The sequence below is a fragment of the Petromyzon marinus genome, chromosome 9, assembly GCF_048934315.1.
Source record: "Petromyzon marinus isolate PM22_M1 ecotype Great Lakes invasive population chromosome 9, UKy_Petmar_22M1.pri1.0, whole genome shotgun sequence".
Taxonomy (NCBI): domain Eukaryota; kingdom Metazoa; phylum Chordata; class Hyperoartia; order Petromyzontiformes; family Petromyzontidae; genus Petromyzon; species Petromyzon marinus.
Genome location: NC_133675.1, coordinates 14,616,294 through 14,639,533, shown reverse-complemented (window position 1 = coordinate 14,639,533; position 23,240 = coordinate 14,616,294). Strand labels below are relative to the sequence as shown.

At 47.0% G+C, this 23,240-nt stretch overlaps 1 protein-coding gene across 4 annotated transcripts in view; it reads left to right on the top strand.

The window, feature by feature from the left end:
- The window catches only part of LOC116940471 (Kv channel-interacting protein 4-like), a 390,068-nt gene that overhangs the window by 102,390 nt on the left and 264,438 nt on the right, over nucleotides 1-23,240 (top strand). Inside the window, exon 1 of one of the 4 annotated variants that reach the window (XM_032950354.2) lies at nucleotides 5,588-6,060. The exons of the other annotated variants lie outside the window; for them this stretch is intronic. Within the exon in view, the coding sequence (XP_032806245.1) occupies nucleotides 5,967-6,060 (94 nt within the window). The 5' untranslated portion in view covers nucleotides 5,588-5,966. Of the gene's footprint in view, nucleotides 1-5,587; nucleotides 6,061-23,240 lie in introns of those variants that run through there. 4 annotated transcript variants of the gene reach the window in all.

The following is a 23,240-nucleotide window of genomic DNA, read 5'->3' as shown; positions in this document are numbered from 1 at the left end:
TTGTTTGTTGTGGTTGCACCCGATTCAAGAGCCGAATGGCTCACAGGGCTATACCAAAATAAATAAACTGAAAACTGAAACTGAAAAACCTGCGGATTACTTGACCACAGAACCATGCGTTTAAAGTCTACATTTTCACGTGCTAAGTCACTCCGATGAGCTATCATTTGTGGCCAGGTCACTTCTGAATGTTTTTTTTTGTTATACATCTCAGTGGGCCTTACCTAATCAAAGTAGAAAAGTTTTAGTTTAGTTTTCGTTTCACCAGGCTCGTCATTGCCGGTCGATGGTGCGATCCTTCTGCGATGCCCTCCGCTTCCCACCAAGCAACCACAGCCCCCGTCAGTCGCCTCTGACAACCTGGCGTGCGTGCTGATCGCCCACACAAGCACGCCCCAGGCTAACTCTCTGGTGAACATTCCAGTGTACTGAGATCGGGAGACGTCCCCGTGATTTGGTCATCGGCATGTCGCCGCATCAGTGCATTCATATGGCGAATGTCGCGAACGCGCACAGTAAATAAACAATGGGTGCAGCAAAATTGCAGCGTCTATGTTCGTGACACTGCAATGAAAGCAGACAGAGTTGCACCTGTACGAATTGTAGACGGGAAGGGTGAGGTGTGACGGTAGGGGCAGTAGGAGGAGGGGGGTGTGGAGCAGTGAACTTTTTGGCTGACATGCTGCGCTGCGAGCAAGCAGCTCGTTTCCGAGGCGCTTTGTGCGGGCGAGAAAGGCGAACGGCAAATCCGTGCGTCGCGGTGTTTGCCGCTGCTCATTTCCCACGTTAACTGGAATGAGACCGGCGCCTTCATTCGGGCTGCTCAGGGCCTGACACAAAGGGACGGCGTGGGGCAGTGCACACAGCAGGAAACTAATGTTTGGGTATTGTTTTCCCTGACATAAATGGAGTGCAGTTTACCGCAACGGTCTAAGGCGATATCAATTGAATGAGATCTTATGCGAGATCCAGTGTTGGGTGGCTTTTGTCCGGGTATGTGTGTGTGTGTGGGAGTGGTAGCGTATTAGTTAGCGCGCTGCGCTATGAACCCGGCGATCAACTTCCCATTCATGGCCAATACCAGTGACGATTATCTGAACCGGTCCTGGGCCTCCCCTAGGTCAACTCGGCCTCCCCTAGGTCAACTCGGCCTCCCCTAGGTCAACTCGGCCTCAAATTAATATCTGGTGCAGTGTGTAAAGATCGCCACTGGTGAGACACGCTCACAGCACTTGCCCTAACAGTCTGTGAAAGCCTTCATGGGGAATCTTTATATTTGTTTTTTTTTTAGTGTGCAGTCAGTCAACCCCATAGCACCTGGGTCTGCCTTGTGATCTCTTGCCAGTAGATAACCTTCCCCACTTCATGTGGCCTCAACATGCACTTAGCCTGGCACAAGCGTCGTAGTGACGTCCTCGCCACTTGGTGGTGGACGGCGGCTGATGCTGTTGTTATTGTGGGAGTTGGCTGTGCAATTAAGATGAGAGTGGGTGATTAACATTTTTTTACACGCGTTTTTTTCCTATACTATAAGACTGCTGAATCCTAAATTCTTTTCAGCCACACAAGGAAATAACTCTTGGCTTATGATTGTTCCATATACGTGACCTTTCGTGTGCATGTACAGAAACCCAAAGGGATGAAAACAGACCCACCTATACAGATATGGCCATAACTGATCATTTGAGTTTCTCTCGAACCAACGTGCTGTCATTCCTATTCCAGTTGACTGTTTTACGTTTGTCACCACCCGAAATATAAATGTGTGTGCAGGAATTCCTTTCGGATATGGGATTAGAGACGTTATATGATTATCCCAGGTGAAATTAAACGTCATTGGCAAGATGAATTGTTCTCTTTGAGCTGCTTGGTTGAATGCTCTCCTGGCGAAGTCTTTTTTCAAAGTGAGGTTTCAAGTGTTAATGGTCACCAGCTCCTGCATTTGTGTGGATCTTGAGAGAAGTATCAGTGCTAATTTATCATTGGGATTTGTGTAGTTTATCAGGTCCCAATTTGTCAAATGTAACTTGGGAGAATTTGCTTGTTATACGATGTTGTTTAAAATAACTGGAAGTTCAGCAACACACACGTGCACACATGTCAACACAGCAACGATACATATTTATGGTCATGGGCCTCCAGGGGATTTTTTATTTATTTAAAACAAATTAAAAGTGTCACTTTAGTTTTGATACAGTGAGAATCATTTGCCTGTGTTTAGATTAGTATAAATGTCTACAGGTATACGGATCTGATTAAGTATATTTTCGTTCAATTCCCGGCGCAATCCAATAACTAAGGAGCAGTGTGAGGTGTGAGTCTTTGAGCCAAAACTTTTGGTGCCTTTTCAGTGTCAGACAACTGGTCTTTCTCAGACAGCAATTTACTTGGGATGTCTGTGTAAGGGTTATACAAACCCACAAGCCTTGTTAATTTCTACAAACATGAATATAGATATAAATTGTAGTGAATGTGACCCACAAAAAAACGATATAAGCATTATACTCTTTGGTTCTTTCGGTAAAGTCACGTAGATAGAAAATTAATAGATCACGACGTTTCAATGGCAACGTACGTCAGCAGTCCTCCTGCTGTGTTTGTTTCACCTGATGACGATTGCTTGTGTTGCAATCGAAACGTCGTGATCAATGAATTTTCTACCCACGTGACTTTACCGAAAGAACCAAAAGAGTATGGATTCCTGCAGTCACGAAAGCTTCAAATCAAGATTATATTAGCATTACCATGAAGCGTAAAGTGACAGTAATAATAATAATATTTTAGTTCAGTAAGCATTTCCACTCATTGCATATAAATCTGCACAACGTATGGATAAAAATGCACGGCGCACGCACCGCATTCCGCATGGCGTGCGCGTCAGATGTGCGCGGCGCTTGCGACTCGCAGCAGCCCACGGACTTCACCAACGCCAATTTGCACGCCTCACTACACTGAACGGGAATGATTTTTGGGCCAGGGCAGATTTATCGGCCGGCCGCACTTTTTCGCGCGGCCGGTGTTGTCGCGCAACACTGCTGGGCGAGCGTCCTCCGTTGACGGCGAGACGCCCCCGTTCACGCGCGAGCGGTGCGCGGAATCGCGCTCGGCAAGGGCAGCCGGGCCGCTTGGCGGCGGCGACGGCGGTGGGCAGCCGGTCGGTCGTCCTACGCGGAGCAGTTCGCGCTGCTGGGAGTTCATTTGGCGTGTTCCAGTTCATCACGAGAGGAGTGTCGAGAAGCAGCCTCCGGTGACTTAATTGGCGTTTTGGCCCGTTTCCGTTTAATTATACATGCGTGGTGCAAGGCCCGTCCGAATGTTAATTTTTCTTTGCCAAGTTATGGTCTGTGTTAAAGCTCATATTCATTCACATTCCAATTCAGAATCGCTTAAGTTGCACTGTCCTTTACATTATTAATTTACAGCCTACCTTTGTCACAGTGGTGGAGCATTAATTTACCTGCTTTCTCAAGCCTACTATGAAGCCAAAAGCCACTTCCTCCCCTAACCTGATTCACTCACCTTTGTCCCTCTCTGCTTGGATCCCACTGCTTAATATGACCACTTCTCTCTTGTCCTCAAAACTGTGCTTAGCCCTTCTTCGCAAGTAGGCAAGTGGCATAGCTATCGAGTGCGCAGGAGGTGCAACTGCACCGGCTTGAAGGGGCCCTGGCACCGTACTACGAAAAGGATGGTAAATTGGATAGAGGGCCCCATTTAATGCCTTACACCAGGGCACTTGCGAACCAGCAGGTCCCTTGCGAACCAGCAGGGCCCTTGCCAACCAGCTGTGTCCTTGCGAACCAGCAGGGCCCTTGCCAACCAGCTGGGCCCTTGCCAACCAGCAGGGCCCTTGGCAACCAGCAGGGCCCTTGCCAACCAGCATGGCCCTTGCCAACCAGCAGGGCCCTTGCCAACCAGCAGGGCCCTTGCCAACCAGCATGGCCCTTGCCAACCAGCAGGGCCCTTGCCAACCAGCAGGGCTCTTGCCAACCAGCTGGGCCCGTGCCAACCAGCAGGGCCCTTGCCAACCAGCAGGGCCCTTGCCAACCAGCATGGCCCTTGCCAACCAGCATGGCCCTTGCCAACCAGCAGGGCCCTTGCCAACCAGCATGGCCCTTGCCAACCAGCATGGCCCTTGCCAACCCGTTGGGCCCTTGCCAACCAGCATGGCCCTTGCCAACCAGCAGGGCCCTTGCCAACCAGCAGGGCCCTTGCGAACCAGCAGGGCCCTTGCCAACCAGCTGGGCCCTTGCCAACCAGCAGGGCCCTTGCCAACTAGCATGGCCCTTGCCAACCAGCAGGGCCCTTGCCAACCAGCAGGGCCCTTGCGAACCAGCAGGGCCCTTGCCAACCAGCATGGCCCTTGCCAACCAGCATGGCCCTTGCCAACCAGCAGGGCCCTTGCCAACCAGCAGGGCCCTTGCGAACCAGCAGGGCCCTTGCCAACCAGCTGGGCCCTTGCCAACCAGCAGGGCCCTTGCCAACTAGCATGGCCCTTGCCAACTAGCATGGCCCTTGCCAACCAGCATGGCCCTTGCCAACCAGCAGGGCCCTTGCCAACCAGCTGGGCCCTTGCCAACCAGCTGTGCCCTTGCGAACCAGCAGGGCCCTTGCCAACCAGCTGGGCCCTTGCCAACCAGCTGGGCCCTTGTCAACCAGCATGACCCTTGCCAACCAGCAGGGCCCGTGACGACGAATCCTACGTCACCGAAATAAACAGCGGCTCTCACTTCTGTTGGACTCACCGCACACAACTGCGTTCACATGGGAAGGTCCTGTGGGTATTACGAATCCACACACTCCCCTCCCTTCGCCCTCATCATCCATGCCAGTGTAAAGTGCGAAAATAGACAATGAACTCTCGCCTGTGCCACCTTCGACGTGGTAATACCACGGCTGCCAACCACCGAGGGCGATTCGTTTGTAACGCTGCGATTCATCATGTTCAATCCCGATGCGCGTCGCTTGACCCCCAACACTGATGGGATTTCGTGCAGAGCTAATGATTCCCACGTTCAAGTCCGTGCAAGAGTCCAATTGCATCGTTTGGGGCGATGTCCATTGCCGTGTATACCCACGGACAGGGCGCTCGTTTTCAAGTCAATCGCTGCTCTAAAGCGAAGGGAAATGAAGCAATCTTGCTCAGAAGAAATTAAGGACGACGGGGCGAGTCATTGAGCCAAGCGAGAGCTGCGTTCAAAGTGCAGCGCTTTGCTGTTGCCTGGGGAAGGCTGCAATAAGGGGGGCGGTGGGGGGGGGTTATTGCAGAGACCCAGGCCAGGCCAGCCCCCACCATTCACCTACAGCGGCTGCACGGAGCCATTCACCGCCCTGCGATCAGAACCCCCCCCCCCTCCTCCTCCTCGTTTACCGGGCTGCAGAGAAGCAATGGGTGACACCGTCGCATCCCGCCCGGCTCTCCATGGAGCCCAGCATATGTGACGTGGAGCACATTGTGCTGTGAGGAGCAGTGGGAGGAACAGAGATAGCAGGAGAAGGAGGAGGTGTGTGGTAGTGGGGGGAGAGAGAGCAGAGAGGAGGAGGGAGAGAGCGAGGGAGAGGGGGGTCGGGTGAATGAAAGCGAGAGAGCAAAGGGCTGAGATAGCGGCACAAGCAGCCAAAGAAATTGCACGTCAAGTGGTAGAGGAGGAGGAGGCGGGAAAATATCCCCCAGTGTGGCAAGGAGGCGCGGCTAACCCCGGCGATCTCACTTGAAATCGTTCAAACTAAAAAATTCCGCGAGCGTAAATTTATAACGGCGCGAGGATCCGGGCAACAAGCGTGAGCGATGGAGGGGTGGGTGGGGAAATAAAGAACATTTCACACCTTAAAGCAGCAGCAGCAGCAGCAGGAACAGCAGCGACATCAGCGTCTCCACCACCCCCCCCCCCGCCAAGTATCCGACGCTGCTAGTCCACAGAGGGGGGTAGGTAGGCAGGGGCTGAGCCGTGGGAGTGCCCGGAGCCATGAGCGCGTGTCGGAGGGGCGGTTGCTGCTCGCGGCTGGCAAGGAGCGTGATGCGCGCCTTCGTGGGACTCGTCACCGGCACGCTCAACCAAGGTGACGACAAAACAAAGCAGCCACGTTGCATCGTCGCTTTCCCTTGCGTGGTCCCGCGCCCCCCCAACTCAGGGAGCTGCGGGTTGTGTCTTGCCGCACGCTGGCTTTTAACAAGAGGAGCACGTGTCACCCGCGGTTTGAACGTCGCGAGTTCAAATCCCAGCGTGGGTGTGACTCCACCTAGCATCTCTCTCCACCACCCCTTCCTCTCTCCTCTCTCTCTCTCTCTAGGGTCAATAACACAAGTACTGTTTTTGAGGAAAGTTAATTTTGGCTGGCCTATGGATTAATTTACCCTTCGCCAGAGGAATGTGGAATTTGCATTTCTGGTTGAGGTCTGCCTTCTGAGTTTGGGATGGAGACGCTTAAACTTTTGTGACCTCAATATAGTTTTTTGTTTCATGAAAAACAAATTCATTATTACCTTCCTTTATAGTGTTTTAAGTGTTCTTCGTTTGTTTATCTGTTATTTACTGCAACAAGTTCCTTTTTTTAAATCTCAAAATGTCCAGTGTCCAAGTTTACGGAGAGTATCGCATTTCAAAGTTGTCCTGTTTTGTGTGGGTTTGACTTTGATGTTCAGCTTTGCAACGGAACCGTCAGCTTTTAACTCTACTTGCAATGCACCGTTTAGTACCTCCAGACATCTTGTATATTTAGATCAACAAAAAATGTGTTCGTCCGCACGAGACCGCTGAAAATAACGACGCCGTGATTTTATCTTCAAGCTGCTTTGGGGGTGTTGTAATATTACCCGTGCACATTTTGTTGGTCATTACGTTCTAGGTGCAGAGTTTAAACCGACACCCTGCAGCAGTGTGTTTTTCTTCCATAATTTTCAGAGGGGGGGGGGCTTTCACTGATAAGACATCATCAATGTGATGGACGCCACACGGCCTGCAAGAGGCGTTGTCACGTGTTGTGTTATGTCCGGGGCCGCACTAAAGGCCACTCGGGGCCGCTGGAGGCCCCGGGGGTGTTGCGATGAAGAGCACCGCTCGACAGAGTTGAGACATTCTGGGTGGTGGAGGTCGTACCCGGGAGGATATTTTGACGCTGAGCAGCCACTAGAAAATGGGCATCCAGTCACGATTGAACCGCTCCTGCTGACGATACCTGTACAGTAGAGGATGGTCAACTGTTTTTTTACAATTCATTATTAAATGGTCTCAAGCTCACACTTTTTTTAGTTGTAGATCGCAAGTGTACGAACATTGAAACGAATTAAAACATTAGTTTGAAACTTATTTTCAACCTGATTTTCAGTGGGTAAATTGCACATTGATTATTGTGTTCGCCTTAAACAATGATGTAAGGATGTCCAACAAATTAGCTTATTTATCAAAAGCTATCAAAGACATCAGACATTTGTTTTTGTACGGTCAAATGACAACATCTCACACTGCAGAGGCATTGATAGCTTTTAACATCTATCGTCAATATCTTTCCTGGTATTGCACTTACGTTTGCTCATGCGCAAATAAACAGCATTTGGAAATTCACTTGAATGTGTTTTGCAGGCTGAACAAAATTTAGTTATTTATAATGCACCTATAATTTTTAATCTTTCATGTGACCAGCTTGCCTTGCCCAGCTTGCCTTGCCCAGCTTATTGGTTATTTGAAATCCCAAAGCGTACCGTGTATGAAATTGCTTTCTCTGTCTGAAGCCTATGTTATTAATCAGACATTCATTGTGGCTCAGGGCACTGCATGGTGTCATTAATTCGTTTAACATCATACTGTCGTGAGGAACTAGCAGAGACACACAAAAGCATCTGTTATATGTTCTTTTATTTATTACTGAACAATAGCATCGAGTACACTTCAAATACATACACATATGTATTGACCACTGCTGCATATTTTTTTCCTATTGTAACCCTTGCATAATTATAGAAACCTTCCATAAATGCAAGCTACAATTTGATCATTAGTGCCAGTCATACCGATAAGTTAAGGCAGGCTAGAACTGAGTTCATCATCTTCAATATGTAAATAGTTATTAATAATAATAAAACAATATGCACATGTACCGTAGATATACGAACTGTGCAGTGGACACCTAGGGTCTATCTGCCCATGGGTCGTGATAATGATACCGTATGTATGTATGTTACACTTTTTTTCGCACCGTACATAGCCAACCGTGCTAATCGGAGGTGCATGGGGAGTCGTTGTGGTGTAATGGTTAGCATACCGGACTTGAAATCCAGAAGTCACCCGTTTGATTCCATCTTCCGACACAGCAGTTGAAACACTTTGGCGAGTTTATTCAATGTCCCCCACCTCTTGCCCGCTCGGCAGTGTCAATGGGTATGCCGCAATTGATGCACGACCTCCTTACCATTTGGAAATTGACCACCAGGTACAATTGTGTCTTGTTGTGGTTTTTAAAAAATGTTTTATTGCTGCTCTCACCATGTTTCAAATGCACAAACAGGTGCCCATCCAAAATGTGCATTTATTGCCTACTGGGTGTTTACCAGTGGAAATAAATCATAATTGTTGAGTTTTACACGTAAGCTTTTGCGACCAATATTACTCATAATAAAGTTTTTTTTTTAATGTAACTTTGGGTTAGATCGCGTAAATATAAATGTGTCGTTAACCCGCCACCACCCGACACAGCCAATTAGCAAGGTTTGTTACTTTTGTTACGCAAACATACCAATTAGTAATTAATTGGCATGTTTTGTTTACGTGACCGACCTTACTAATTGGTTTTATCGGATCAGAATCAGAAAGGGTTTTATTCGCCATGAAATTTCACACAGACACGGAATTTACTTTGGCAGGATGGTGCATACATTCAACATATAGGAATCTAAAATCGTAAATAAGTGGTAAACAAGTCTTACTATAATAAGGGTTCAAAGTCTAACTAACACCAAGGGGCTAAAGTATATAAAATTGAATAAATATCGAATATAAAATAGCTATAAGACACAATCTAAAAATAAAAAAATACAAATAGGGTAACATAGTGTAAATATGGCAAGGTGTAATTTTGTAGATAAAATGTTAAAGTTAGTGTAAGCCCTTGGCCTTGTTTAAGAGGCCAGCAGCGGATGGGAAGAAACTGTTTTTGTGGCGTGAGGTTTTGGTCCTGATGGACCGCAGCCTTCTGCCGGAGGGGAGTAGCTGAAACAGAGAGTGTCCAGGGTGGGAGGAATCGGCCACAATCTTCCTCGCTCGCCTCATGGTCCTCGTGGTGTGCAGGTCCTCGAGGGTTGGCAGATTGCAGGCAATCACCTTCTCAGCAGTGTGAATGATACGTTGCAGTCTGCTCTTGTCCTTGGCAGTGGCAGCAGCGTACCAGACGGTTATGGAGGAGGTGAGGATGGATTCAATGATTGCTGTATAGAATTGCACCATCATTGTCTTTGGCAGGTTGAATTTCTTCAGCTGCCGTAGGAAGTACATCCTCTGTTGTGCTCTCTTGGTGAGGGAGCTGATGTTCAGTTCCCACTTGAGGTCCCGGGAGAGAATAGTGCCCAGGAAGCGGAAGGACTCTACAATTTTGACTGGGAAGTCGCACAGGGTGATCGGGGTGAGTGGGGCTGTATTCTTCTTGAAGTCCACAACCATCTCAACTGTCTTTACAGCATTTAGCTCTAAGTTGTTCTGGCTACACCAGGTCACCAAGTTGTCAGCTTCGCACCTATGGTCAGACTCATCCCCACCAGAGATCAGCCCAATGAGGGTGGTGTCGTCTGCAAACTTCAAGAGTTTGACGGACAGATGATTGGAGGTGCAGCTGTTGGTATACAGGGAGAAGAGCAGTGGGGAAAGGACGCAGCCCTGAGGAGTTCCGGTGCTGATGGACCTGGAGTCAGAGACTTGTGTTCCCAGCTTAATGCACTGCTTCCTGTCAGACAGGAAGTCTGTGATCCACCTGCAGGTGGAGTCGGGCACGTTCAGCTGGAAGAGCTTGTCCTGAAGCAGGGCAGGGATGATGGTGTTGAAGGCAGAGCTGAAGTCCACAAACAGGATCCTGGCGTAGGATGCTGGGGAGTCCAGATGCTGTAGGGTGAAGTGGAGGGCCATGTTAACTGCGTCGTCCACAGACCTGTTGGCTCTGTAGGCAAACTGAAGGGGGTCTAGGAGAGGGTCTGTGATGGCTGTGAGGTGTGCCAGGACCAGGCGCTCAAAATACTTCATTACCACAGATGTAAGGGCGACCGGTCTATAATCATTTAGTCCTGTTGGCCTTAGCTTTTTGGGCACAGGGATGATGGTGGAGGACTTGAGACAGGCTGGTACATGGCATGTCTCCAGGGAGGTGTTAAAGATGTTGGTGAACACCGGAGACAGCTGGTCAGCGCAGTGCCTGAGGGTGGCTGGAGAGACAGAGTCTGGCCCAGCTGCTTTGCGTGGATTCTGCCTCTTGAAAAGTCTATTAACTTCTTACTCCTGAAAGGAGAGAGTCGTCTCTGTAGTATGGGTGGGGGATGGGGCCTCTTGGGTGGGAAGGGGTAGTTCAGGACAGTCCAATTGTCTTTCAAATCTGCAGTAGAACTCGTTCAGTCGTTGGCTAGGCGGGAGTCGTTAGTGGTGTGGGGGGCTCTGGGTTTGTAGTTGGTGATCTGCCTGAGCCCTCTCCAGACAGAAGTAGAGTCATTAGCAGAGAACTGGTGTTTTAGTCTCTCTGAGTACAGTCGTTTAGCCTCTCTCACCGCCTTGCTAAACCTGTTCTTCGACTCCTTGAATCTGTATCTATCCCCACTCCTAAACGCTTCCTCTTTCTCCAGCCTCAACCTTCTGAGCTTTGCTGAGAACCAGGGCTTGTTGTTGTTGAAGTTCACCCTGGTACGTGTTGGGATACAGCAGTCCTCACAGAAGCTGATGTAGGACGTCACATCTTCTGTGAGTTCATCCAGACTATTGGTAGCAGTCGTGAACATATCCCAGTCAGTACAATCCAAGCACGCCCGCAAATCTTCCACAGCCTCACTGGTCCACTGTTTAGATGTCCTCACAGCAGGTTTACAGAGTTTTAGTTTCTGCCTGTATGCAGGAATCAGGTGGACCATGGCATGATCAGAGTGTCCCAGTGCTGCTCGGGGGACGGCGTGGTAGGCTCTACTGACTGTAGTGTAGCAGTGATCCAGAGTGTTCCTTTCTCTGGTTGGGCATTTAATGAATTGTATGTATTTGGGGAGTTCGTGGCTGAGATTACCTTTGTTAAAGTCACCAAGTACGATAACCAACGAATCTGGATTTGTTCGCTCCACACTCAGAATCTGGTCGTCGAGCATGCGTTGGGCCTCTTTAACCTGAGGACATGGCGGCAAATAAACTCCGACCAAAATGAGCGACGCGAACTCGCGAGGCGAGTAGAAAGGTTTACAGTTTATAAAAATTTATTCAAGGAGCGGAGAACAATGTTGCAGAATCACTGTGACATCTACACACCAGCCACTGTTAATGTAAAAACAAATACCACCGCCTTTCGTCTTGCCGGAGAGTGCTATGTCACAATCCGATCTTACAAGATGGAATCCTGTCAGTTATAGCGAAGTGTCCGGAATCAAATCACAAAGCCATGTCTCCGTGAAGCACAAAACAGAAGATGAAGGAAAGTCTCTGTTTTTCACCATCACTAGCTGAAGTTCGTCCATGTTGATGGTGGCGGGTTAACGACCCAAAAAAACCTTTATTATGAAATAATGTTGAGTCGATCGGCAGGTCAAGTGTGGTGGGGCAAACTGTGGGTATGTCCACCTCTGCTAACATGTCTGATACATGTGAAAGATTAGACCAAAATACCATATAGAATTGGCTCTTTTGGATGTCCTTTTTGCCAGCAGTGGCAATTGCAGGGCCGCACCTTTACTGTACAGACACAGTCACACCTCAATTTGCGTCGGGGATGCGTTCATGAAAGGTGCGACGACGAATATCGAAACAACGTCAATCGAAGCGATTTACAGGGTGGTGGAGATGAAGGCTGAGTGGCGACGGATAACGAGAAAGGACGGTCGATGATGCTGCCGGTGAACTTATGTGCGGGTTGAAGGCAATGCAAGTCAGCAAGCAGTGTTCATAATAATAATGCGACGACGTATCTGCGAAACGACTTAAAAAAGGGGGAGACGTAAATCGCAGCATTCCTGTACCATGTTTTGCTTCACGCACATTGTTTGAAGATTAATAGCCGAGGAATATCTGTGGGCTTGTCGCTTCGAAAGCGAGCAGTGGCAGGATCTGCGTGCAGGGTGTTGTCATGGGAAATGTAGACTCCCACTCCACCCCCGTGTTGCTGTTGATCTTGACCTCCATTAGACAAGTGGGGCGCTGTTGGGTGAACTCTGCATTCATTAGGCCTTTTCAGAAGGGCTGCTTTTGTCGCAAAAGGAATTTCATTAATGCCACCTGAATGTGATGTTTCAAGGTGCATGTGAGTTGTTATATTTGGGGCTCATTATTGCTACCATGTGTTTATTTATTTAGTCACTCTATTCCCACATTTTGTGTCATGTTCCTTTTATTTTATATGGACTCTGCAGGGAATTCATTTTTGCGAGTTAAGTTCACATTATTTTGAAAGTGGTACAATTTTTTTTCGAAGAACTTATTTTTCAGCATACCAAAATTCATTCTTAAAAAAAGACTTGTGAGAACAAAGTTTCTAACTTTCTTTCTTATTGCCGGGAGCTGTAATTATAAATAAGTGATGATCCATTGCCAAAAAACAGTCACGTGGGAATTAATGCCTATGATAAAACATTCCCATATGCCATGAATGATGAATTGAATAAAGAAAAAAGCAGCAGAAACTCATACCCACAGATCCCAGATGTGTTTCATGAATAATTATACTGACAGCGCACTTTCTGACTTTATAGTGTGGTGCTGCAGCTTAACAATTTAGAGCTTGAACAATAATTGCATAAAAATTACATTTGGAAACCCCTGCATGTGTGCACTGGTGCACTCACTTCATCTAAAACAATTTTGCCAAACTCACGATCGTGTGCCGTGGCTTGTGAAAGTTAGAAAACGATGGGCCAATCGTAGGGAAATTGGGCAGAGTGGTGTGGAGGAGCTGATTTTCTCGTGGTGCCCAGCAGTGCTCACGGCTTTTTGGAATCCTTGAGTTGTTGCTCCTGGGGACCGGGAGATCGCTGATCCATGCCCGGTCGTCGGGTTGGTGACGGCATTAATCGTCATTTCTCGCCTAGCAGAGTGGGCCACGTGAAGGTTGCCATGCGGATAGACTTCATTACACAAGTGGGAAATTTAAAATTAGCCGGTCAGTGCGCGGAGACTTTGGTCACCCAGAACAGAACCGTGGAACAAATAATGCCGGTTTCTAAATTGTATGAGATAATAACAACGTTGATTTGAAGCTTTCGTGACTGCAGGAATCCATACTCTCCAACCTGAAGACGATTGCTTGTGTGGCGATCGAAACGTCGTGATCTATTATAATTTTATACCTACATGACTTTACCGAAAAATCCAAAGGGTATAATAACAACAACGGATAATAACAACAACAGATAATAACAGATAACTGATAACGACTCAATGCACCGTTCACAAATACAAATACATCGTCACAGCGATGAACGCCGTTACACGTGATGCAATTATCTGCCTCAACCACCTCAGTGTAAGATTATAGTTGTTGCTGTACATGAACATCACCCAAGCGAAGAAGAAGACGTTGGTATTTGACACTGTGGTTTATGGGCAGTATGCTAACATGGCATTCCTAGGTCCTGTGGATTTAAATACCGGTGCACGTCATAATTTTCTTTCACAATGCTTGCAGAGGTACTCGACAAAAATAAACACACGTGACATCGTGACGGGATACGGCGTTTCTAGTGATAATAAAAAGCAGCATAATTATCGGTGTATGATGTTGCATGATGTTTCGGTTGAAAAATATCTCAAATGCAAATTAATTTACAAGCCACATCAGCGATCTGAGGGAGTGCCCAATGGTTTTTATGTGTCATGTTAATGTTCTAACTTCAGCTGCTCATTAAACGATGCTGAGAGGGAAGCTTGCCAGCATTAATTGGACTGCAGTGCGTGCGCGTGCGTGTGCGTGCGTGTGTTTGAGTGCTGGGAGCAGTGGCAACGTGTGATTAGGAGGCTGCGCTGCAAAGCCGACGGGGATTCGATTATCGGGCATGGCTGACATCAGTGATATATCTAAATCACTCCTGGACCTCCTCTAGGCTGCCTCGGCCTCAAAAGCAATGTGTTAAAATGCGTGGGGTGTAAAATCGACACAAGTGGCGATGAGTCGCGGTGGAAGGTCTTTGTGTGTATTTGTGTGTTTGTGTGTTTGTGTATTTGTGTTTGGGTATTTGTGTTTGCGGGAGCGGTAGAGTGACGGTTTTCTCATTGCGCTACGAACCCGGCTGACCGGGTTCCATTCCCGTTCCTGTGCCTCCCCTAGGTCGCTTAAGTTTTCAAATGAGTACCTGGTGCGGTGCGTAAAAACATCGCCACTGAGGAGACAAAGGCGGCCGGGCGTGGTGTTGGCCACCCACCCCCTCATGTGCCGTGCCGGCCTTCATAGGTGCTCGCTAACAGCACTTGCCCCAACAGTTTGTTAAGGCTATCTTTGCCTTTGTGTGTATCCAAGAGTGGGGAGCATTGTAATTATTGCACTGGACTGCGATCCTGATGACTGAGTTTCAGTTTCCAGTCCTGTGCACTGTGCAGTGTGGGATCTGTACCAGTTCTGAGCCACTGCTTGTGCCGAGTCCCTGCTGTGGCGTGTAGACATCACCGCTGGGTGAGATGAAGACGGTCAGGTAGCAGCATTTGCAGGTGCTCATTAACACCACTTACCCCTTTGGCTGATAGTGATCAATCGGGGATCACTGGTTGTGTGTGTGTGTGTTTATGTGTGTGTGTGTGTAAGCTTTGGCACAGTAGGGAGCACAGCTGGTGCATCTGCCAGTCATATCAGTCAGTCAACCCACGGCACCTGAGTCTGTCCCTTGACCTGCTGTCAGCGAGTCTTCGACACTTCACGTGGCCTCAAAGTGCACCTGGCCTGGCACAAGCGCCGTAGTGACGTCGTCACCACCACTTAGTGGCGAATAGCGGCTGTTGTTATGTATGTGTGCAATGAGGGCGAGAATTCTGGGGATGTGAGCGGTAGGGCAGGAGATGGAAACTGTCATTTATTAGGGACGGACACAGCTGTGAGTGATATAACTGATTTGTGAAGATTATACTCGTTCAGCTAATGGGTAAATCTGTGGCCTTGTGTAGAATTCGCCACCGAGAAAAGAGGGCCCTAAGGTTTTCCACGTACAGGAGCACAATATTCCACACAACTGTTGTGCATCTTCACCGATTTAAATATCAGTACGAGACAATGTGATTCGTCTTTTATTTCTCAGGGTATAAACAACATAATGATTTACCCAGCTAGCAGATACGGGCATTTTGTGATTTATATTCTTCACAATTAACCAGAAAAAATGCATTTCAATGTAATGAGTTTTGGTTACAGTGCAATAAACAAAATATCCGTATTGAAACAATGTGTCACTATCTACAGGATTACTGTTGGTCCTTCTTGACAGACATCGATCCCTGCAGTGTCTTTCCATTGTACATTATAAGGAAGAAATGGATTCCGGAATAGCCCTTACCTTCAGGCGGTTTCATATTTATTTTAAATTCACACAATGCAATAAATTCTCCAACCAAAGCATATCACAGGAGTGTCGTTTTGCGATTTAAAACTAAAGTCCATCCGCTCTTAGGAAGCTGCTCACCTCATCTGGGGGAACATTACCGAGATTTGTAAGTGGACTGTTTTTTATATATAGCATTGACCTCTGTTTCAGTAAGGAGTAGCCTCATAGCTAAACATGAAGTTTGGGAAATCATATTTTGTTGCCAACTATAATCAGGCGCTTTTGTTTTTAGTTGTAAGACCACATGCCACCGGTTCATTCTCCTAGCGTGTCGGCTGAAAACAATGGGGCAAGTTTCTTAAATTCCGCTCACCCCTGTCCACCCAGCAGCAGTATAAATGGGTACAGCACAGAGAGTGGATCGGCCTAGTCGAGGGTGGTGGGGTAAAGTGTGGTTATTCCCACTTCTTGCGAGATGTCTGTCCAGGATAGAAGAGTGACACCAAAAATATCCTCCAAAACAGGGCTCCCTTCTTTGCGCTGAAGGCCTTTTCACCGCCAGTGGCGTGAAGCTCAGCAGTTGCAGGCCTGGAGCTGCACCTTTAACGTGCCTGCTTTGAAGGCGACCAATAGTGCTACGTTCCCATGACCACGGGCAAGCGCACTTGGCGGCTGCAGTCGATTGAAGCCTTGCAGCAGCAGCAGCAGCGTGGCTGAACCCTCCAACCTTCCGATCATCCACAGCAGGGGGGGGGGGGTGCAGATCGGGACACGATATTTTCAGGAAAAGTTTGTTTTAATGAACGTCGTCGTATGAACGTGTGTTACATTTTTTTTGTTCGCAACGTACGGAGCCAACCGTGCTAATCAGCTTACATGGTGTCGGCTTGGGTAAGGGCATATCCCAAAGGTACAAACTTCAATGACTGCAATGTTCTGCCATGACGTTCAAACACAAACACAGAACCTGAAGTTAAACTAAGTGAGGGGTGCCTTTGGCCGCGTGCCCCTTTTCTGCATCTGGCCTCCAAAACGTCAAAACTGGTTGCGAGCCCGGCCCGGATTAAAAAAAAAAAGTTTGCTGTGAAAAGCGATCTTCTGTGCAGTTCTCTTCCCAAGCCTCAGCTTGTGCCGCCTGCTGCAACTGTAGCGAAGCAGGCGAGCTGGCGAGGATGGGTGTTGAGTTGCCGTGAGCAGATGGTGCACTGACAAAACACCACACACATCACCACCCCACCCCGTAGCATTACCGGATAGACGAGTGGCGTTGCTTTGCAATCTGGAACTCTTCTGTGGCAAGCACGCTGACGCTTACGAGACCCAGTCAATCGGCTTCACTCGGGTGACAAAAGCACACGAGATGGAATTTCTCGAGAAAGCTGCGCGCTTGGGAAGTATTTTATTACGTTCGTAAAACACGTTAGGTGGTACAATCGGGCAACATTATGCAATGAATTATGCATTGTGTTTGGCTAGACATTTTTGGGCCGTTTAAATCTGTGCTTTTTTGAAGGCCCTATTCATTGTCCGTAATGCGATGGTGCTTCTCGTAAAACGTTGTTTTTAATGAGATGCAAAATAATCAAGGCGTGTATAAATAAGTAGGCGTATACATTAAAATGCAAGTTGGACGTAAAAAAAAAGGTAATTTAAATAAACTAATTGAGCATTCTGCTATGGGAATTGAAACTCGTCACACCTGTGTGCATTTCAATTAGTCTCCCTTTACCCGTTTACGCGTTTATATTGTCGCAGCGACTGTACCAATTTCAGCAGAAGCGCGAGAACTCGTCCCCAGTGCGTGCGTGTAAGCGCGTGTCCGTGCCGTGAGTCATTTACGACGACGTCGATGCCGCCGATGCTTTTCTGCTAATGCGCAATTACTGCAGGGTTCTGGACACACGATATTGCGCTGAATTATTCAGCACCAAGTAAGTTGTCTCCCTTTGAGAAGAATTTGTCAGACGGGTCGCGTTGCTTTGTTTTTTTTAGCTCTTCATTCAAGTGAATTCGGACCGAGGTGAAGCGCAGATTAAATCAAGTAAAACTACGAAAACTTTTTTTTTATTTGACAAGCTGAGCTAAGGCTATGTATGTAGCTCTTTTCCAGAAGAGACCTGGCCACAAATGATAGCTCAACGAAGTGGCTTATCATCGTGTGGAATTCACAGGGGCAGCCAAATACTCTCAGACATAACTTCAACCCAGAAGATGGATGCAAAATTTTGCAATCTTTGGAAGGACGTGATCAACCAGGTAAAGTGTTAACTGTTGTGTTAGCCGACTCTCTCAGTTGCATTACATTTATAAATTTTAAGTTTGATATCTAAGCTTCCTATCCCTTTTTTCTCTCTCTCTCTCTCTCACCTAAGCCCACTTTGAATGTCACCCCCACCCTCACGCCGGCCTCCCGTCCCTCCCCCCTCTTGGATCGACATACTGCCTCGTCACAACGGCATGCTTCTCTCTCTCTCACCTGAAGACGATTGCTTGTTGTTGCCATCGAAACGTCGCGATCTTTAATTTATTTACCTATCTACGTGACTTTACCGAAAGAATTCCTGCAGTCACGAAAGCTTCAAATCAAGATTGAACCAGTCGCATTGTTTTAGGGTTTTTTCCCCCATTATCTGTGACAGGAAAGTGGAGCAGTCGGAGGAAACAGACAAAGAACAGGAGGGGAACATGCACACTCCACGCAGACATTTGCCCGAGTCAGGAATTGCACCCAGGTGCTTCTCGCTGTGAGACGCGAGTGTCTTCACTGTGGCAGCCGGTTGCCCAGGTGCGATCACACATGGTTGAGTTAGGGGGCTGCATAACACATCAGAGACTTCGTACGCACCAGCAGATCGCTAATTCAGCAGATCGATCCAGACCCTGACGCCTGTATATTTTTTTACACTCAGAATTTAGAAACATGCGTTTATAGAGTGCTTTGCTGCTGTTCATGTCCACGTGATACGCCACTTCGTTGAGCTATCATTTGTGGCCAGGTCTCTTTCTGAACAAGAGCTACATAGCTCCGTGGGCATTGTTACCTGGTAAAATAGCAACATTTTTAATAGTCTAATTCCAAAGCGGGGTAAATAATGGTTTTGACACTGCAGTCCCTGGCATAGTATATCCAGCGTGTAACTTAGAAGCCGCTTAGAATGTTATCGGGGTTGCGATAATTCCACACGGCCACAGTGCCCGCATCCCTATGGGTAATGCCCCCCTCTTCCTTACGTCAAAAACCAAACTGAGAGCAATGATAGTCGCTCAGTCAGCTCGCGGGCCCTTGTATGACTTCTGTTTATTGAGTTTATTGCAGTGTCGCCTTTCTTCTCTCGGTGTTTTAGATAATATCGCGAGACAGTCAGTTTTAAACATTAGTTTTTTTTGGTTCCATACATTTTAAACTTAGTTTGCAGAAGTTGAGCTCATAGATGCCATGTGGCTTTCTCCCTCTCTCTCTCTCTCTAAAGTTGAGATGAGTGTAGGTTGGGAATGTTAGGAGTGTGTATTGTGCCATGAATTGTACTGGATGGCCACAGCCGACATCTGACTGAGGCGTTCATGATCACATTTCAGCAGAGGAGTCACACGTTAACAACCCTTACAATCAGAATTATATGCAGTAGCTACATTCGGTATTAATTGAAGGCGGCACCTCGCCTGTGTGTTTGGAAGACCAACACTTAAATCGGTTGCAATAGTCCCGCCTAGAAACGAGCAGACGTCACTATAGATTCTGCAATAACGCCGGGGTGGATGAGTGCGACACTGCCTATGCGGCACAAATGGAAATCAGCTGACCTAAGAATATTTCTAATATGAGCACTCGAACGCAGGGCCAGGGTCAAGCGACACCTTGGCGCTTGCACACACTGCTGACAGGATAATACTTAAAGTTTGATTTAAAGCTTTCGTGACTGCAGGGATTCATATTCTTGGTTCTTTCGGTAAAGTCACGTAGAAGGGAAACAATAAAATGAAAAAAAATATATAAAACAATACAGTTCTCACGACGTTTCGACTGCAACACAAGCAATCATCATCAGGTGTGAAAACCACAGCGAGTTCAAATTTTCTTGTTGTCGTTTTCACACCTGATGATGATTGCTTGTGTTGCAGTCGAAACGTCGTGAGAATTTTATTGTTTTATATTTTTATTATTTTGTTGTTTCCCTTCTAGGTGACTTTACCGAAAGAACCAAGGATAAATATTGCCAGCAGTGTCTCGCGTGTCACCATTGATACCTGGCAGTGGCATACTGCTCCCAAAAAATATAAATACAAACATATGTACTGTACCGTTATAGATATATATGTGCCCACAGTTCAAACAACACGTTTCTCCGGCACTCATATTCTTGGTTCTTTCGGTAAAGTCACGTAGATAGAGAAAAAAAATGAAGGCCGCTTGTGTTGCGATCGAAACCTCGTGGTCTTTTGCTTTCATTATTATGTATTTATAATTATAATTTAATTTTTATGTTCTATCTACGTCACTTTACCGAAAGAACCAAGAATATGAATTCCTGCAGTCACGAAAGTTTTAAGTCAAAATTTCTCCGGCACCGTTACAAATGCCAGTGGGGGTGTGGTGCACGCAACGTGATGTTCACAGGCGGAGATACAGACGGATGCCATAACGCACGTCGATTAAAGGCGGGGGGGGGCACAAGGAAGTAGGCTCAATAGAGTCCAAGAGAGGTAAAACAATTCGTATTTTCTTTGCGACCCTAAGGGATATTGCAACAGTGCAAGGAGGGACATTTGCCGCTGTGTTGTCTCGAGTTGTCCCAAAGCCCCATCCCCTCGTCTCAGCCCGTCACCTCTGCTGCTCACACAGCTGCGTGTGTTCACGTCGTAAATCTAGAATGAAAAACGGATTTCTGCTGGAGGACTGCTTGTTGTGTTTAGCTGGTCGTCCTACCGCCGTGTGCCTACAAATAGCACGGTTGGCTACGTACGGTGCGAAAGAAGTGAAGGGCAAAAACGGTCACGTACGTACAAAAGTGAAGGGCAAAAACGGTCACGTGACACATTCACGTTGTTTTTAAAAGGAATGTTGCTTTGAATACAATCATTCTGTATTTAAATTGAATTAATATACCTTGATTGTGTACTTTGTGTGTATACATGCACACCAAAGATACATATTTACAAGATGTGTAATAAAATTGCATTGCACGCTTGAGATAAATTTATCGCGTTTTTTAAATGAAAGGTAAACGTGCAGCCCTGCAATTGCTTGCTCACGGCACTGCTGGAAGAAGGACCTGCTCGATAACCCCTCTGGAGGATATTTTGTCCCACTCTTCCACTCTGGAGATATAAATGGATATACCAAATGTGACTATTATAAACAATAACACTCACAAAAGCAAAGCACATTTTTTTTTTGTTACCAAATGAACCGGAGCAAATATTCGTTACAGAGCACCTATTAAGGGGAATAAAAAAGTGGTGTTTGGTCAGACGCACATCCATCAACCTTCGTGTATGTAATATGTACCAAAATGTACTTATTTTGGCCAGGTCCACCTAAACGAGGTCTGGAAAATATTCGGGAACCAATTGCCAATGGTATACATATGTAGTGACATGGAATGGGTCCCTACGTAGCATGGCGCGGGTTGCTGGCAGAGCAGGGGATCTGCAGCTGCAGCAGCCCTGTCTGTCAGCAGGTCACGTGATAAGCCAGAGAGAGGGATCTAGGGCAAAGGTGATAGAGGGGGCACGCGAGGGAAGCCCGGGAACCCGCGAGTAGGTTCTAGAAGGGGGGCGTGGCCGGGGCGAAGCGAGGCCACGCCGGGAGGAAAAAAGGGGACCCCGAGGGAAGGCTCGGGGCTGTCGCTCGGAGTGGGATCCCCTCGTCGTGCTACTGGAGTCATCGTCGACGTCTTCACCTCATCGGCGTCGTCAATCAGGCAGTCTGCCAGCTGTCCTGACTGAGAGTTGTAGTTACCTCTTGTGAGCTGTGAAGGCCTCCTACTCCTGGTGTCTCCGAGTGTGTCACTACACATAGACAGGAACTACCCCAATTGATCAAACACGTGGCAAGGGATATACAAAATAACAGATACGAATTATGGATGCTCCTGACAATTTAAATTTGTGCTCTCACCTCCATGTTCTTTGCATGTGACATTTTATTGACGGTGGGTGGAATTCCAGCTTTCGGCAGTTAAATTAGAAACGGTCTTTGTGTGACCATCAAGGCCAGTGCAATGTTGAACTTTAACCTGGAGATTATCACATTTTGTTGACAGCCTTCATGTCCGTTGTGTGTAGACCAAACGCAGTTTAAAACGGATTTTAAATTACAAGTACACGTGTGGAAACAAAGCGTGGGGGGCACGTGGGTGCAGCGGTGCAAGGGAGGTAGGGAAATTGTTATGGGATGGTGCGGTTGCACGGAAGTGGAGTGAATTAGGTTCAACACCGATTTTATCATCAGCCACGATCAACCTACTGCTGGATGGAAGGCCTCCCCTAAGCCGCCTCTTCATTCTCACGTCTCTGCGATGCAACAACAATCCATCCAGCACCTGCACGTTCTCGTCGCTCCATCTCTTGGGTGGACGTGCTCTCGACCAATTCCATGGCTGCCATCTGACACAGCCAAACAAGTCACGTTGTCACGTGGGCAAAAACTGTGCCAATTGATTTGTTTTTCAGTTTAAAGCGGTTGACGTTGAAACGCAATGAAAAAAAATAGTTTTATATGACGTTTTGCCGGAGAGTACAACCAGCTTTATCATGTATTAGCAAGAGTTTCATACCTCGAGTTGATTAACTTTAATGTCTTCTCCTAATTTCTTCTCATATAAGCAATTGTAATTATCCCTTGTATATCATGACCAAAATGCGAGCCAGTACAACGGTCAGAACTAAAATGCCTTAAGCATTGTGACGAAGTCTGTCACCTACCTGGAACGCCAGTATTTTGTGTTGCCTTTACACACCGGTTTTCGCAAGAGGAAAATTAGTTTAATGGAATCATTCATTATTCACGACAGAACAGCTTAAATCTAATTGACCTACTTTTTTAAAATGCAGTCTGATGCAAATTGACTTTAACTACGGAAGTGACACTATGTAAGCCACGGAACGTTTCACTTGCACACTCTCTCTCTCTCCAATTACTCTCCAGACCAACTCAGATATGATGCCAATTAATTGTATCTGAAGAATTTATGAAAGAGCTGAGTTGCTCTCCGTGAAATAGTTTTATTCCTTCCAATTAAAGCTTCATGAACGAAAAACAAAAGTAAATGTGTTATATTTTATGGGGGGCAAAAAAATGCAAGCTGTATTGCAGACATCAATCGTTTTAATAATAGGGGTTTTCCCCTTTTTACTGGCAACAAAACTGAAACCTTTTGACAAGGATTCATGTCTGCATTAACCATAATACCTGCAGTCAAAATGCAAACCAAAACATACTATGATAATATATGCATTGTCCTTGAAACGCCTTTAGGCGTCATCTGGTCGAGCATCAATTGGGTCGAGGCTCAAAAGAAAGCCGTCCCTTGGTGTGGACCAATCAGTTTCAAGGACA